The 16614-nt window shown below is 40.1% G+C and overlaps 1 protein-coding gene across 3 annotated transcripts in view; it reads right to left on the bottom strand.

Annotated features, from left to right (window-relative positions):
* LOC124805171 (germ cell nuclear acidic protein-like) overlaps positions 1-16614 on the bottom strand; it is a 77860-nt gene that overhangs the window by 11665 nt on the left and 49581 nt on the right. For all 3 annotated transcript variants that reach the window (XM_047265657.1, XM_047265656.1, XM_047265655.1), the window contains exons 8-9: positions 15855-15968; positions 8650-8762 (exon numbers count right to left, since the gene is read on the bottom strand). In XM_047265657.1, the coding sequence (XP_047121613.1) occupies positions 8650-8762; positions 15855-15968 (227 nt within the window). The remainder of the gene's footprint in view (positions 1-8649; positions 8763-15854; positions 15969-16614) is intronic.

Below are 16614 nucleotides of genomic sequence, written 5' to 3'. Positions count from 1 at the left end.
CAAAGGAACTACTTGTGCCAAAAGCTAGGTAGTGTGTAGTAACTTTAAAAACTTTTGTGTATGTCTACCAGCAGTGCTACACATTTTGCCTCCCGAAGGAACGCACTGGCTAGCAGTTGTGTAATAACTTAGTTAACAAACAAAAATGTCACTGTCAAGAGCTGTCAGAATAACTTAATTACAGCTTAATGAAGTTTGAGGGAACCAACCAGGATAGATTCTAATATCCAATCTAGAGATCCAAGGTATGCAGCTGAGTACCAACATTAATGGACTGCTTCATAGAAAATAAATTTCACGAACTGTTCACCTTACATTGTAGAAAGTATGGCGATTCAGTCTATTTACCTCTCAACTACATGTATTATATGTCATGCAAAGCCTGGCTAACTGTTAAATGACAAAATTATCTGAAGACCTGGGGTCTGTACTAGCAGGTGATCAGTATGCAAATCGATCATGTTGATTCCAGGCTAAAAAAAGAAATTCAGAACCACTGAGGTGTGGGCTACGACTTATCAGCCTAGCTCTAAACAAGGTTCCACACATTTTATTTAGCGTATGGCTAATACAGACATACCATAAAATTAAAATACATATACATGTGTACATATTGACACACAAAAAACTTAAGTTTGCCTTTACAACTGAATATCCAGTCCTTCAATCCAGCACACTGCATCTAGAGTTGCTAGCAGGAAGTCCTCTTCAGCACCATGATAGGCTCGAATCCTGCATTCACTGACAATGTGGTGAATAAACTGGTAAGGAGCCCCGCAGTCACAGGCTGGATTAGGCAGCTTCTTCCACTTAAAGAGAGCACCCCTGCATCGGCCATGGCCAGTACAGATTCTTTTGAGAGTAGTCCAGGTCTTGCGTGGTAGGTCGAATCCGCTTGGAAGTTTAGCACCTGAGAAGATGTTATGCATGCGCACATCTGTCACTGCTTCCCACTGACCTTTCCATTCTTCAAGAGGTTTGAAATCCTTAGTAACCATGTCAGCAGAGTCGCACAGAGTTGGATGGTGTGATTTCAGTCTCTTACCATTTAAAAGCGGCAGGTTGCTACGCATGGGTAGGTTAGAATTCCACAAGATCTCCAGGAATTCTATCATAAGGGCAGTAGATCTGCGTAGATCAGGAGGCATTATGCCAGTTGACACTGGAAGCCAATAAACTGGAGTAGATCTGATTGCACCAGATATTATGCACATTGTCATATTCAGCTCAGTGCCAACAAGCCTTTAATGATGACTGTTCATCCAAACAGATGCACAATACTCAGCACTTGAGTACACCAAGCGCAGAGCTGAAGATCACATGGTAGTTGCTGAAGATCCCCAGGTAGTTCCGCATAGCTTATGGAGGATGCTGTTTCGAGTCCTCAGCTTTTGAGCTAAGTTAAGAAGGTGTTGTTTGAAGCATAGTGTATGGTCCAGGATGACACTAAGATATTTTGGGTTCCAATTATGATGAAGAATCCTGCCTCTGAAACTTACTTCAAGTTTTACATTCACCAACTGATTATTTAAATGGAAGCAACACACGTCTGTTTTACTCACATTGGGTTGGAGTCTCCAGATTTTGAAGTAATTATCTAATGCAAATAGGTCATTGGTTAGAATCTCTTCTGTTGTCTTCATTTCCTGGTGTCGTACGGCTAGAGCCAGGTCACTGGCATAGCAGTATTTTCTGGACGAAGTGTCATTAGATCAGGTAGCGTTGCTCATGTCCATAGGTTTAACCTTAAAATACCCTACACGTGCCTCCTGGGTGGTGCTAATTGAGCAGCAGTGATTACAGGCAGCCAGACTATCCACAGGACCTCCTGGCAATGACACATGAACACTTGCAGAAACAGTTATTTTCAGAGCCCACTAACAAGAAACATTAGACCAACTATCACACTCCTTCAACTGAATATCGAAAGCATTATCAGGGCAAATGGCTGTTAAAATTTTTGCTGGACAACAATATCGGCATCGTCGCCATTCAGGAAACTCGCATTTCCAGCGAAGAAATATTCCGAAGCCGAGGTTGAATTCCTGGATATTCTGTACTTGGTGTAACTTACCATGAGGTGTATGAAACTGCTACGTACGTCCGTAATAACATAAATGAAGCTTCACTGATTTTTGTCAGTGTGGAGGCAGATATACATACAGTTGTCATACAATTGCATGGTATTGCTATTACAAATGTTTACAAACTGCCCAAAACATCATGGCCCGATTTTGTCCTACACACAGCAGAACATCTTGCAATTTACATAGGAGACTTCAACAGTCACCACGAACTTTGGAAGTACTCTCAAAATGATGAAAATGGGAGCATGCTTGCAGAATGGATTTAAGAGAATAATCTTCATCTAGTGTGTCATGCCAAAGATCAAGGCACTTTCAGGTCAGCTGCTTGGGACAAGGATTCAAATCCTGACTTATGCTTTGTTAGCTGCAACACAAGTGGCTTTCCCATCAACACCACAAGGAAACTGATAGATGCCTTTCCTCACAGCCAACACAGACCTGTAATAATACAAATTGGCTGCACAGTTACTGTCATACAATCAACCTCGCATGCTCGATGGAATTTCCAGAAAGCTGACTGGAAGAAGTTTCCAACGGAACTGGGTAAGACCATTTGCTGGATACCTCAATCACATAAGAACTATCAACGCTTCATTGGTGCAGTAACAGCAACAGCTAAAAAGTGTATGCCAAGAGGATACCGAAAAGAATATGTTCCAGGATGGAATGATGAAAGTGAAACACTGTATCAACACTTCCATCAAAGTGGTGATCCAGCGATAGCTACGGAACTATTGTCAGCTAGGACATGTCTTGAAGGCAGAAATGGGCAGAAACAGTCTAAAATATGGACCTCACCCACTCGAGCAGGAAAGCATGGAGTCTTCTGAGAAAACTGGGAGGAAGTGCACCAGCATGCAGAAAATATTCCAAAGTAACACCAGACCAAATTGCTTCTCACATCATTACTACCTCAAGAGTGCCTCCTGACAAGAAACATACAAAACATATCAGAAGACAGCGTCATGACCCGAAAAATATGCCATTTCCCTCATCTGAGTATACCCATCCCTTCACAGTTTTAGATGTCGACTCTGGACTGAAGGACCTCAAACCTCTTAAGGCACCTGGATTCGATGATATCCATCCAGAATTCCTTATCCATAAGGGAGGAAAAGCTAAGAAATGGCTGGCAGAATTATTCACTGATATCCTGCTGACTGGTCAACTTCCATTGGAGTTTAAAAAGGTTAAGACAATACCTTTTCTGAAGCCTGGCAAACGCAACAACATGGTAAAAGCTATCGCCCCATTGTCCTACTTAGCTGCTGCTACAAGCTTTTTGAAAGGCTAGTATATAACAGAATAAGTAGTGCTATCTTAGAGAATGTTCCAGTTGATCGGGCAGGCTTCAGACCAGGGCGTAGCTGCTGGCATCGAGTATTGTCTCTCACATCCTTCAGAGAGTCAGGATACAAAATGAAGCAGAAACATCTGTGGCGTTTGTTGATCTTAACTGCCGCCTTCAACACTGTGTGGAGGGAAGGCCTTATCTACAAATTACTCCACATCATACCCTGCAGAACAATGGCTTGACTGATTAACAGCATGCTAAGTGATCGGTTCCACACAGTTCATATGTCTCGTGCCCTGGAGCAGACGGAACACAGGCAATGGTTTCATGTCATGGGGCAGATTCAATTGCTACAGAGTCCACACCTTCCGACACAGTTTAACTATGTAGATAACAACATGGACCTAGAAAACCCAAATGTTTCTGCTACTTTGAATCTAGGGTCAATAAATTGCACAACTTTAGGATATAAAGTTAAGTAAGCAGTGTTGAAAGCATTACTGAATGTAATAAAGCAGGATAGACCAAATAAAGTTATTGCATAATTTATTACAGAAGAACAGGAGACAACAAATTCTGGTTTAGGTTAATTGCAAATGAAAAACTGAAAACTGTTACAGACATTAAAGCAATATGAAGAGTAATAAAAAGACTATCTTTACAGGTTAATAAAAGGTATCCCAATGAAAATGTGCTTATATTTTGATAAGGAGGTAGAAGATCTAATTAAACAATAGAAAATCCAGGAGAGAATATAACAATATTTCCGCAACTTCCCCCACCCCCAACGTCTCCCCTGCCGTCTGTCTAACCTGCAGCACTTCACTGTCCGCCACCCCCACCATACTATCCCTCCCCCTCTCCACTACAGCCTCCTCCTCACCCCCACCCAGTTGCTACTTCCATCATGCACTGGTGCTGCTGCTCGCAGTGTGGTTTCGGTTGCTTGAGACTGCAGTCGTGTATGTGAGTTGTGTGTGTGTGTGTGTGTGTGTGTGTGTGTGTGTGTGTGTGTGTGTGTGTGTAGGCCAATGGCCAAAAGCTTTAATTGTGAAAGTCTATTGTTGTGCCGATCTACAACTCAATATTGAAGATCTCATTAACAATTGCAGAAACTGACAAATGAAATCAAATCACGAGAAGATAATGGGCCTTCTTAATTGTGCAGTAGGACAAAAGTAACTGTTTAGCAGGAAGACCTGGTTGTAACATCCATCCTTTCCAATGTCCCATAACCTGCTAGTGCCTGGTCAGAACTGACACAGGACTTCAATTTCTCAGAGAGCCTATCATACCTTTAAACACTATAGGCTTTATTACAAGGGAACTGCCACTCCTGAATGTATTTTAAAGCTACTGCAAGCTGCCCCACAGAGGAGGAATTCGTGCACCCCTTCTGTCTGCATTTAGTGCACATTGCACGGTCAAATGTGACAAAGTTGTCCAAAGTGTTTGCACAGTGTAACTGAGGCAGGTCATGGGAACTGGTATTTACTTAGAGGGATGTGGAGAACTGTCTAAAAAATGACATTGAGGCTAGCTCTTACAACCTTTAACTGCAAGGAATATTTGATCCCGGTCAGCATACCTCTCCATGTCCCAGAAGTGGGCACTTTAATGTGGTCAGCTATCTAGATGGGTAGTCCAGTTACAACATATGTGACAGTAAATGTAAGTAGAATATACCAGAAAGAACAACATATTTGTCCTTATCACAGACATATTGAAGGAAACAAATAAAACATGGACTTAACAGGACCAAATGGAACTGCATATGAAACTGCCAATACAGAAGCTGAACAGCATTTTACGGTCCTTCAAAATTTCAGGTGATCATAGACCTGATAAATACAGAGCATGCATGCACAGGCACACTATGAGTGCCACTGTCTCTGGATTCCTGAAATGTTTCTTTCTTTCTTTCTTTCTTTCTTTCTTGTTTGTACTGTACTTACTTGTCTGTACTGTATAATTATTAATAGAAACATAATCTGAAAGATGTAATTAAAAATTAATAAAGTGTGAGTTTTGAAACTATGTTTAATTAATTTGCAATTAAAAATACACAACCAACCAGCATCAAAATTATTTAAAAAAATATTATTTTTTAAAAGCTATATACTTTCAAACTGTTTACAAAACATCTTATACTCTTCATAATACTCTCCACTACAAACTAATACTTTTGTCCAACAGGCGCTTCCACTGTTTGAAACATTTCTTATAGTCATCTTTAGAAATGGCTGACAGTTTGCCCCTCTTTTTTTCTTCACGATTTCTTCAATGCTATCAAATCAGTGTCCTTTCATGCCCTTTTCATGAGTGGAAATAAGAAAAAGTCGCACGGAGCCAGGTCAGGCGAGTAAGGCGCGTGTTGCAGAGGGGAGGGACCATGTCATTTTAGTCAAAAACTGTAACTGAGATGGCTGTATGCGCATGTGTGTTGTCGTTGTGGAAGAGCCTGTCGCATGTCTCCCACAAATCAGGCCTTTTTTTGATGAACACTGCTGCACAATCTTGTTAAAACTTCCAAATAAAAGTTTTTATTGACAGTCTGACCTGGGGGAACAAACTCTGAATGAAATATGCCCTTGGCACAAAAAAAGGAAATTAGCATTGTTTTGACGTTTGATTTGACTTTAAGACATTTTTTTGGATGATGTGACGATGATGTCTTCCACTGGCTTCACTGTTGCTTTGTTTCTGGGTCGTAACCATAACACCATGACCCATGACCAGTGATGACCTTGGAAGGAAAATCTGGATCAGTTTCAAGCTGTTGTTTCAAAGCACGATATGTTTCAACTCTGCATTTCTTTTGATTTTCAGTCAGAACCCAAGGCACAAACTTGGTAGCAAACCTTTTCACTCCCAAGTCTTCCATTAAAAATCACTGAACCAAGCTCCAAGATAAACCCACTAATATCTGACAGTTCATCAGTTGTCTGTTAATGGATTGTGAGCACAAGATCTCTAATTTTTTAAATATTTTTGTCGATTCAGTCAGCTGATGGATGTCAGAACAAGATTTGTCATCAATCGACATATCTTTTTAAATCGAGCAAATTATTCTTACACTTGAGGTTTTCCCATGGCATCATCTTGGTAAGCTGTTTTCAACACTGAAACTGTAAGAGCAGCATTTTTCCGAGTAGAAAGCAAAATTTCACAGCTGCACATTGTTCACTTAAACTTGCCATTATAAAAAACGAAACAAGAACAGAACAAAACAGTGTTAGCAAAAATAATCACTGCAGATAAACAGAACAAGCCAGGTCAATAACACAGGCAGCACTGAACTGGCAATGAGTTGTGCTATACATGCCTTTTTTTTTTGGTACCTCCTCATAGAAATTTTTAATTATAAGTTGAATTATGTTGTTCTAATAAAGCTTTATAATATTTTGATTGTTGTATTCCTATAAATGTTTTAGGTGGCAGCTGTGCAGTTAATTCTATGGAGTTGTGTTAATGTTTAATTTGTGGAAAGTGATCCAACAGATCTTAAATGTAAATACAAGCAGTGTCATTGAAGTCTGGTGCTAATGCAGTTAATGAACAAAAAGACCAAACACATACAATTATCAGGTTATTATTTACAAAATTTGAACCTATGAAATAATCAGTTCAACCCCCGAAACTACGCACTATTTTAAACAAATAGGAATTCTGTATTACCACCTAATGCTACTAACTCTGTGATATCAGCTTGTTCGGAATGAATCCCCTAGCTACCATAAATTTTATATTTCGCAAAATTTCAAGTAATGAATACCAAAGTTAGTTCTATAATCAGATGGTAATGTCAGAATCTGCACAGTTTATAAATGGCAGAGAACTGCTGGAGGTGAACATTAGTAATATGTTTGCTAAGCAGTGTTGACCTTGTACTTATGAAATTTAGAAATTTTGGTGCACTTGTGTTGAGTTTATCAATATTTGAGAGAGAACTTCAGACCAACAAGCACTGGCAGACCAACAAGCACTGGGAATATAGAATCTGGCAGTGGAGAGTTCTGGCTGAATGTAAACAATCTAAGAGGAAAGATAACTCACCAATAGTAGAGGCATTGAGTCTTTGATACGCGTGTAAGTGAAACAGAGAACTTCACTAGCTTTCAGATTAGTTCTTTCCGCGCATTCACAAACCCGTAACCCCCCCCCCCCCCCCCCCCCACACACACACACACACACCGCGAACCTGTACAGCTGTCTTCATTCTTGTTTGTGTGTCAGTGACTCAGGACCTCTATAGTAAACACTTATTTCTCACCTTGTATGCAGGAGCAGTGTAAATAAAATTGAAGATACTATCTTTACCTCTACAAACTATATTTCCTTCATGCAGATGAAATATTATTGTGGCATAAACGTATTAAGACCAAGTGGCTAAACAAAGGAAAATGTACAATTCTTTTCGTTTTATGGTTGTTTGCTTATGGGCAGACACACACATAAGCTTAAATTATTTTTGCTAATACATTTTTCACATGTTGAAAAACTGGATGTAATTGCTTGGCATACAATGAACTTCAAAGCAAATAAAGGATCATGTGGGTATATGACACAAGTAAATACATTATCCAGAATTTAAGGAAGTCCAGAGCAATAACCTGGAGAACAGAAGGTCGGATAGACAAAGTTCAAACTAAAGAAGTGAGACTAACCGACAGAAAATCAAGAACAATCTGTAGTCAGCAATAACACCACCAAGAGCAGAAAAACACGATAAACTGCATACAATCATTCTGTTATTGCTGCTAGTATTCCAGTTACTCTTACCTGAGCAAGCAGTTCGTTTCTGCATTTCAGTTTAATGGTAGTAATAGTATTACAATAGCTACACTTAACTAACATTTTAAACAGAAATTTAAACAAAGACATAAGCCACCTATTGTTTACTTCTCAACTGTTTTACATAATCAGAACTGCTAAATTAGTTTGTAAAATCAATACTAATTTTGCAATATAACTGAATATGAGAGCTCTAAGTTGTGTAAGTAAGTAGGCCAAGGCATTTTGAGCAGTAACATGAAAACTATGTTTTCCTGTGCTCACCACTGTTACTTTTGACAGGCAATGATCTTGTTAAGTGGAATTTGTTAAATTACATTTTCTTGTTCTTAATTTATTTGAAGAGCATCAGATGCAATGACCTCCTTTTAACTCAGTCACCCCCCCCCCCCCCACCCCACCCCACACCCCTGACACACAGAGCAGATCAATGACAGAAAACTGGAACCAATATGCTTGACTAGCCCCACTTACCATCTCTTCCAGTGACGTCCATGGCCGCTCTTCACACCATCTATAATCCACGATGCAGAGTGGCACAGCTCATGGATTAGAGTATCACGGAGTCTGTCTGCTGAATCACAAACCTGGAAAAAATAGTTTAAGTTAGATTTTACTTCCTTCACAATAAATATTACTTTAATGAAGCATTAAGCCAATCCTGCATATGTAGGTTTGGTACTTCAGTATGTTATAGAACAACTGAAATAGAACTGAGTAAAATGCAAGACCTGATGACAGTGCAATAACAGAAAGGAGAAGAACACAAATGATGAGTTATCTAAGTAACAGTAAACAAAGCAATTCACAGAAGATGCAGGAGAAACGTGTTACAAAAGATATTTCCAAAAACTTTGGTTTAAATAATGAAAAACTGCAACAGCTACTTATTTTTCATGCTTTGCACACCACATTTTGAGAATTTTATGAAAATATTTCTTGTGACGTTTGTATGTGTGATTTTATGCATCTCTGGCACTGTAGTTGTCCATTTCATTTATTTTGAGGAGTAAGTGATTTTAGATCTGACTTATACTAAAATTTGCTACTCACCATATAGCGGACATGCGGAGTCGCGATAGGCACAATAAAAAGATTCACACAATTAAAGCTTTCGACCATTTAAGGCCTTTGTCAGCAGTAGACACACACACACACACACACACACACACACACACACACACAACTTGCACACACATCTGCAGTCTCAGAGCACTGAGACCACATTGCAAACAGCAGCACCAGTGCATGATGGGAGTGGCGACTGGGTGGGGGTAAGGAGCAGGCTGGGGCGGGGAGGGGGGAGGGATAGTACGATGGGAGTGGCGGACAGTCAAGTGTTGCAGTTTAGGCGGAGGGCAGGAGAGGAAGTGCAGAGGGGGCAGGGGGTAAGTAGTGGAAAGGAGAGAAATAAAAGGAATTAAAAGACTGGGTGTGGCAGTGATATGACGGCTGTGGAGTGCTGGAATGGGAACAGGGAGGGGGCTGGATGGGTGAGGACAGTGACTAACTAAGGTTGAGGCCAGGAGGGTTATGGGAACGTAGGATTTACTGCAGGGAAAGTTCCCACCTGCACAGTTCAGAAAAGCTGGTGTTGGTGGAAAGGATCCACATGGCACAGGCTGTGAAGCAGTCATTAAGATGAGGGATATCATGTTTGGCAGCGTGTTCAGCATCAGGGTGGTCCACTTGTTTCTAGGCCACAACCTGTCCGCCACTCCCACCACACTATCCCTCCCCCTCCCTGCCTCAGCCTCCTCCTTACCCGCACCCAGTCGCCACTCCCATCATGCACTGGTGCTGCTGTTGACAGTGTGGTCTCAGCTCTCTGAGACTGCAGGTGCGTGTGTGTGTGTCTCTACTGCTGACAAAGGCCTTAATGGCCGAAAGCTTTAATTGTGTGAATCTTTTTATTGTGCCTATCGCGACTCAGCATCTCCACTATATGGTGAGTAGAGCAACTTTCCTTCTCTGGTATTGTTACATTCCATCTTGGATTTTCCATTGTTTGATTGTACACTAAAATTTCACCTTTTATGAGGCTCATATTTCAAATGTGTGAGATAGTAACCACTTGAATAATTATTCAATTCTTTGGCACAAATGAAACTGGTAATAATATACTTTTTTCAAATTATGCACTCAAATTAAGCACCTAGCTCAACTACAATTCTTTTGGCCTTTTATTCAGAGCACGAAAGTCACTATCACTCTCAATTTCAAACACAATTAGTTCCAAATTAAGGTGCAAAGAGAAAGTGTTGTGTGTGTACATAAAACTATTCACAAAAGTAGCAGACAGATGGGAAAGAAGATCCAGCATAAAAAAAAATCATGAAGAGGTACTTAAGAAAGAAAGAATAAATGTCTAACAATTAGCTCATAAGGTTTTGTCACTAACAAGGGAACCTCCCCATCGCACCCCCGTCAGATTTATTTATAAGTTGGCACAGTGGATAGACCTTGAAAAACTGAACACAGATCAATTGAGAAAACACGAAGAAGTTGTGCGGAACTATGAAAAAAATAAGCAAAATATAAAAACTTAGTAGTCCATGCGCAAGATAGGCAACATCAAAGATAGTGTGAGCAAGACAGGCAACATCAAAGATAGTGTGAGCAAGATAGGCAACATCAAGGATAGTGTGCGCTCAGGAGCGCCGTGGTCCCGTGGCTAGCGTGAGCAGCTGCGGAACGAGAGGTCCTTGGTTCAAGTCTTCCCTCGAGTGAAAAGTTTACTTTATTTTCGCAAAGTTATGATCTGTCCCTTCGTTCACTGACGTCTCTGTTCACTGTAATAAGTTTAGTTTGTGTTTTGCGACCACACCGCAAAACCATGCAATTAGTAGACGAAAGTGGCGAGCTATATTTGCTGGATTCCTATTGCCCATGGAATACATCTCACGTATTTAATGCACTCTCGTCCAAAGTAGCGAACAGTCAACTGCCAGCCAGAGAGCCTCGTTAGCAGCAATACTCTCTCTCCCGTGCGCTGTAGTCGACTGACGTGTGTTTCGATGTTTGTTTAGGTGTAGCGTCCCCATACTACGGCGCAGTTACCTCGCATCGGACAGACGGATAATAATTGTCTGAAAATAAAAAATTAAAATTTTCAATATAGGGAAGATTTGAACCAAGGCCCTCTCGTTCCACAGCTGCTCACACTAACCACGGGACCACGGCGCCCCTGAGTTCAAACTACCCTTGATGCTGCATATCCGACTCATGGACTACTCAGTTTGTATATTTTGCTTATTTTTTTCATAGTTCCACACAACTTCTTCCTGTTTTCTCGATTGATCTGTGTTCAGTTTTTCAAGGCCTATCCACTGTGCCAACTTATAACTAAATCTGAGGGGGGTGCGATGGGGAGGTTCCCTTGTAAGTAAAATTACAAAAATGTTGGGAAAAACAAGTTCAACTATTCAGTGTAAGAGATCTGAATAAGACGTTTAAATTTCGTACATAATACTTATTAAATCTCTGTAAGTCCATCTTTAAATAGGATGGTTGCAAAACCTCAGCTGTTCAATATACAATGTCAAATAAAAACACCTTCAGCTGTCTAAATTTTCAGTTTTATTTTTGCTACCAGTTTCAGTGTTAATTACATCATCTTAAGGCCCCCTTACTGATGTGTAGGAAGAATCCCACCTCTGTTAAATGTGAATAGTGGCCAGCATACACTCAATGATATCCATTGACTTCTTTTTAACAAAGTCATCCCTTCGATCAACTTTTGCCGACTGTAGCAAATGGCTGGAAAGTGTGTGGCTCATTTTGATGGGATACCTCTTTGGGGACCTGTTTGGCTGTGCTGTATCTAGATTATGTTTCTGGATTCCAAGTGGTTACTATACACTCTTTTTCACCCACTTCCTAATGAGCAGATCAGCAAAGACAACAGAACGAAGCAAGAATGACAACTAATATCCCCTTTACAGCACTAAAGTGTGTAACATACCTCAAGGTCAAAACGTGTTTCTTCTGAATTATGAACACTCCTACTTCTGTTGGTGCAAGTATATCACAGGCTGAAAATTACATTCTGCACATCAATGACAAAGATATGGAGGCCCTGAACCATGGATCTTGCTAAGGTGGAGTGGTAAACATGCCTCAAAGATACAGACATTCTTACCATACATAAAATGACAACAGACAAAGGACAGACCAGACAAACTAGTGGCTGCTCAAGAGAGTTTGACTAATCTGGCTTTGTATATCAGCCAACACAGCCTTGCTGTAGCCTTGCTGTATGGGAACTGTGAACAACAGGAAGTATGGAGAAACTAGAGCTGTTATTTTTCCAAAGGTCATACAGCAGTACTGTATGAGACCAGTATGGAGAGCTGCATCAAACCAGTCTTTGGAATGAAGACATCAACAATGTATCTACAGTAATTTTCTGAAAGTGTGCGATGAGAAAAGGATGTGAAAGAATGTGTTACATTTTCATAAAACCACCTGGCACTGAAGATGAAGCAATTTTTTCCGGGGTGGACCTTCCACATCATTTCAGTCGCTGCCTCCAAGTTTCCCCAGTTGAAGAGGGAGTGAGAATTTCCAACAGCTGACCTCTGTGGCCTCAGAATATTGTCACTTCCTTGCCTCTCACTCATCCATAGAGAGAAGCATTCATTTAATATTAAGTACTTTCTCATATGCAAAAGATGCTGAGGATCTATATTAAGTTTGACGAACAGTCACTACATTATTATAAAACAGCAAATTGTGTGTCATTGTCAGTTTTAGGTTCCAGGATAGTATTTCTCTACGAGTTCTGCTGCTCTTAATGCGTTCTCTGCAAGTTCATATATTATCAGCTTATTGTTCATTTATAAAAATCATTGTAGACATAAAAACATTTACAAATTAAGTAACTACAACAAATATTTAACGAAAAATATGCCTTTTGGTCTATAGTTGCAGTTTATTTATTTTGCCTACTGGCTATCAGTTTCAGTATACAGTACCATCATCAGACCTTACCCTGGCAAGCGGTCAGTGTGCTGGGTATTCGACACACCTACTTGGGAAGTGAGCATGACAACTGGATTCCAGGGGATGGCCTTAGAATGGCAGTGTGTACCAAAACCAGTAGTCGCGACTATAGGCTAAAACATACTTTTTCAATATTGTATTGGTTGCTGTTCCACTCGCAATACTTTGGGAATGTGTAAAATATGTAATGTATAGCAGAAATTAAATGAACTTTTTATTTCTCTACACCACTGATATGCACAGACTTTGATTCCACTGAACTTCAATCAAATCTTCAGAAGAGCAATCGATAATTAATCAAGTATTTAGTTTCTTAGTGAAACATTTTATTGTTGAGAGAGACACATTGAAATAATCATACACCTCATTCCTGTTACAATTATCCTCAAGTATACATACAATGATCTTCAGAAAATCTATGTACATGCATTCCTTTTCACACTTTAAGACTTACTTTGACCCTTCACCTTTATTATAGTGATCTTTGCTGAATTGTATTAAATTACTGTGGAGATAAGACATTCCTCATTCAGTGTCATAGAACTGCCCACACAACAAGCTACATATAGCTTTGCTTTGGTCCTCCGCTCTTTCACTTTACATGTCTAAAAAAATATTCACTTTCAGATTACAAATATAATAAAATGCTCAAAGGTGAAAAGAATCTTTGAATGTAAACAATCTTCATTGTATCTGCTTCTCTGTATGATGTATGAAGTATATTAGAATATACAATGTGAATGTTCATCCACTATCTTTTGAAAGAGATCAAACCACCTTTCCTGTTTCCTCATCACCTCGTATGATACCATTTTAGATAACTGCAATATTACGCTATTCAGAAGCTCTGATTTACTCACCTATTGATGAGATTCACTAACTGGGTATACTTCGGTCAAATAACTGCTCCCTCTGTTTGCTCTGACTAGGCTCCTGCAACGGTACAGGAGATAACCAGGGAGAGCACATTACTCTGAACTCTTAACTTGCTGGTTAACTGTATCTGTCAACCACCTCTGCAACTACCCCACACAATGATCTGTGGTGGTCAGAGTTGCATAAAACATGCATGGCAAGAGAATTAAAACAAATTTACAATTTCGTTTTGGGAAACAAATATGCCAACACCGACAGCTGATCTACTGGAAAAGGACAATATTATTACAATGCTCACAGGTTTTGAACTATTTCCTTGAGGCTTATTTATGTTTTGAATTGCATGGTAACATTGCAAGTTGAAGTGGCAAATGCAGCTGTCTTATCACTGAGTGTTTCTAACTTCAGCATACACTTCTTTTCATGTGTACTGAATTTCTTTCTTTCTTTCTTTCTTTGGATTCATCTGGTTTTCTTTTTCTGTGAAGCTTGTGAGTAATATCAAAGTTGCCTCTACAGGAAACCACCTTGTACCAGAGCAAAACTTATGGGGGGGGGGGGGGGGGGGGGGGGGGTAAGACTGCCAGCTCCAGGCCTTATGCCTTGGCTGGTTTGTTCAATTTGCCTACTCACTTCAGTTACAAGTTACAGAGTCTCATTAAGTTAGAAGAAGAAGAAGAAGAAGAAGAACACTCTCTACCCAAAAGTACTCAAATAGCCAGAGGACTGAAGAACAGGTGTTCAAGAGTGACTGATGAGAAAGATTAAAAAAGGGCAGTGTTGCAAAGGAGGTACAGATGTTGGATCCAACAAGGAGACCACACGAAGCTACTCTCCTCATCATCTACATAATGACCTTGTATGACACTGTTGGTACAAGGTCCCTTGTTCATTATATGTGAACCACATCACAAGATTTTGTGGGATCCCTTGTTTAGCCCCTGATGGATGCACACTCTAAAGGTTACAGTTGTAAGATGTACAATATCCACTCATATGAAAACAAGACCCCCCCCCCCCCCCCCCCCCCAAGCACACACACATGGCCACACAAGTAACTGAGATACCTGTGTCGCTCCATAATTACGGAAAACATGCCCACATATCTTGGCATGTAAAAAGAGTTATTTAGTCAGCTCTCGAGATCCGACTTCGCCACTTTATTGCTTTAAATGACTGCAAGTCTATCCCAAGCTCTTTAATTGAGAAAAAACAGAAAAAGTTTTCAAATCTTCCTTCTTCATGTCATAGGCATCCTGCATAATAAGATTTTCTTTTACTAGTTTTGTTGAACACATGATTCAAAGAAATGAAGTGACTGTAAATTACACTATGAATAGATCGTTTTGTTGACACGTTATCATGGCAATTTTAGATGGGGGTGTTTTGATGGGTGTAGATATTGGGCCTCAACTGCAACATTTATCACCCTGTCAACTTCAGCAAACAACTCCACTTTAGTTGTTACCAAATACTGCGTGTGTTCTTTTCTTACGTCGAAGGGAGTGAAGAGATTAATCCTGGTTCACGACAGGGTACGAATATGGCCCTCACAAGACTGACCAGAAAAGTTTGCTAATTTTATCAGTTCTGCTTTCGCAGGAGCAGAGAAAACAGACATAGGCTGCCACCCCTGTGAGAGGGAGATGGGGCCTGTTCCCCTTCTCCTCTTTTTTCCCCTGCTGTTTGTTTACAATGTGGCTGATCACCACGTTATAGCATTCCCAAGACTTTTAGAGCAAATATTGAAGTATTACAATATACCAATGATATAACACAAATCTATTTTATTAACATACCTTTACTGATAACTCAATCCTCGACGTTCGCTTATTAGCATTATATTTGTTATAGCACAGACCAGCAGTTTTCATAAGTCGAGAGTTCCATGTTATGGACATATCTGACGGAAGCTGAAGACACAAAGAAATTACAACGGTAATGTTTTTCACGCAAAGAAGATAGAGAAGTTAAAAGACAAGTGCCCAATCATGCAAAACAAAATTAATACATTGATTTTTCTTTTATAACTACTGCACTGCACAATAATTATTTAAGAAGCTATAAATTTCCAACAATTTTAAAAAGGATGAGCAGGAATAGCAGTAGAACAGGGACTGTGTGGGGGTGGGGGGGGGGGGGGGGGGGTGGGGGGGGGGGGGGGGGGAGAGAGAGGAACGAAAAGGAAACTGCCCAGATTTTGAAAGAAGATTTTAAACTGGAAAACGTTTCGGGGGGGGGGGGGGGGGGGGGGGGGGTGTATGGATTACAACTATAATTTATTGGTTGTGAACAGCAAATTAAATCTGAACGAATTGCGGGGAATTAAGGAGATGGGGACATAAATAAGCTTGAAGAACCAGAAGTTAAGATTCTCAACAAAAAGAATTGACTGGAACGTGGTACAGGATAAAGTACAAGATGGAAGGATAGACTTGACAGATGAAATAGCGCACACAGCAGCTAATCAAACAGATGAAAAAATAATGCCTGCAAAAATCCTTTGATACTACACAAAGTAAGGAATCTAACTACGAAAAGGAGAAAATACAAAAACGC

Source organism: Schistocerca piceifrons, chromosome 7 (genome assembly GCF_021461385.2).
Source record: "Schistocerca piceifrons isolate TAMUIC-IGC-003096 chromosome 7, iqSchPice1.1, whole genome shotgun sequence".
Taxonomy (NCBI): domain Eukaryota; kingdom Metazoa; phylum Arthropoda; class Insecta; order Orthoptera; family Acrididae; genus Schistocerca; species Schistocerca piceifrons.
This window is presented reverse-complemented; position numbering and strand designations above follow the sequence as displayed.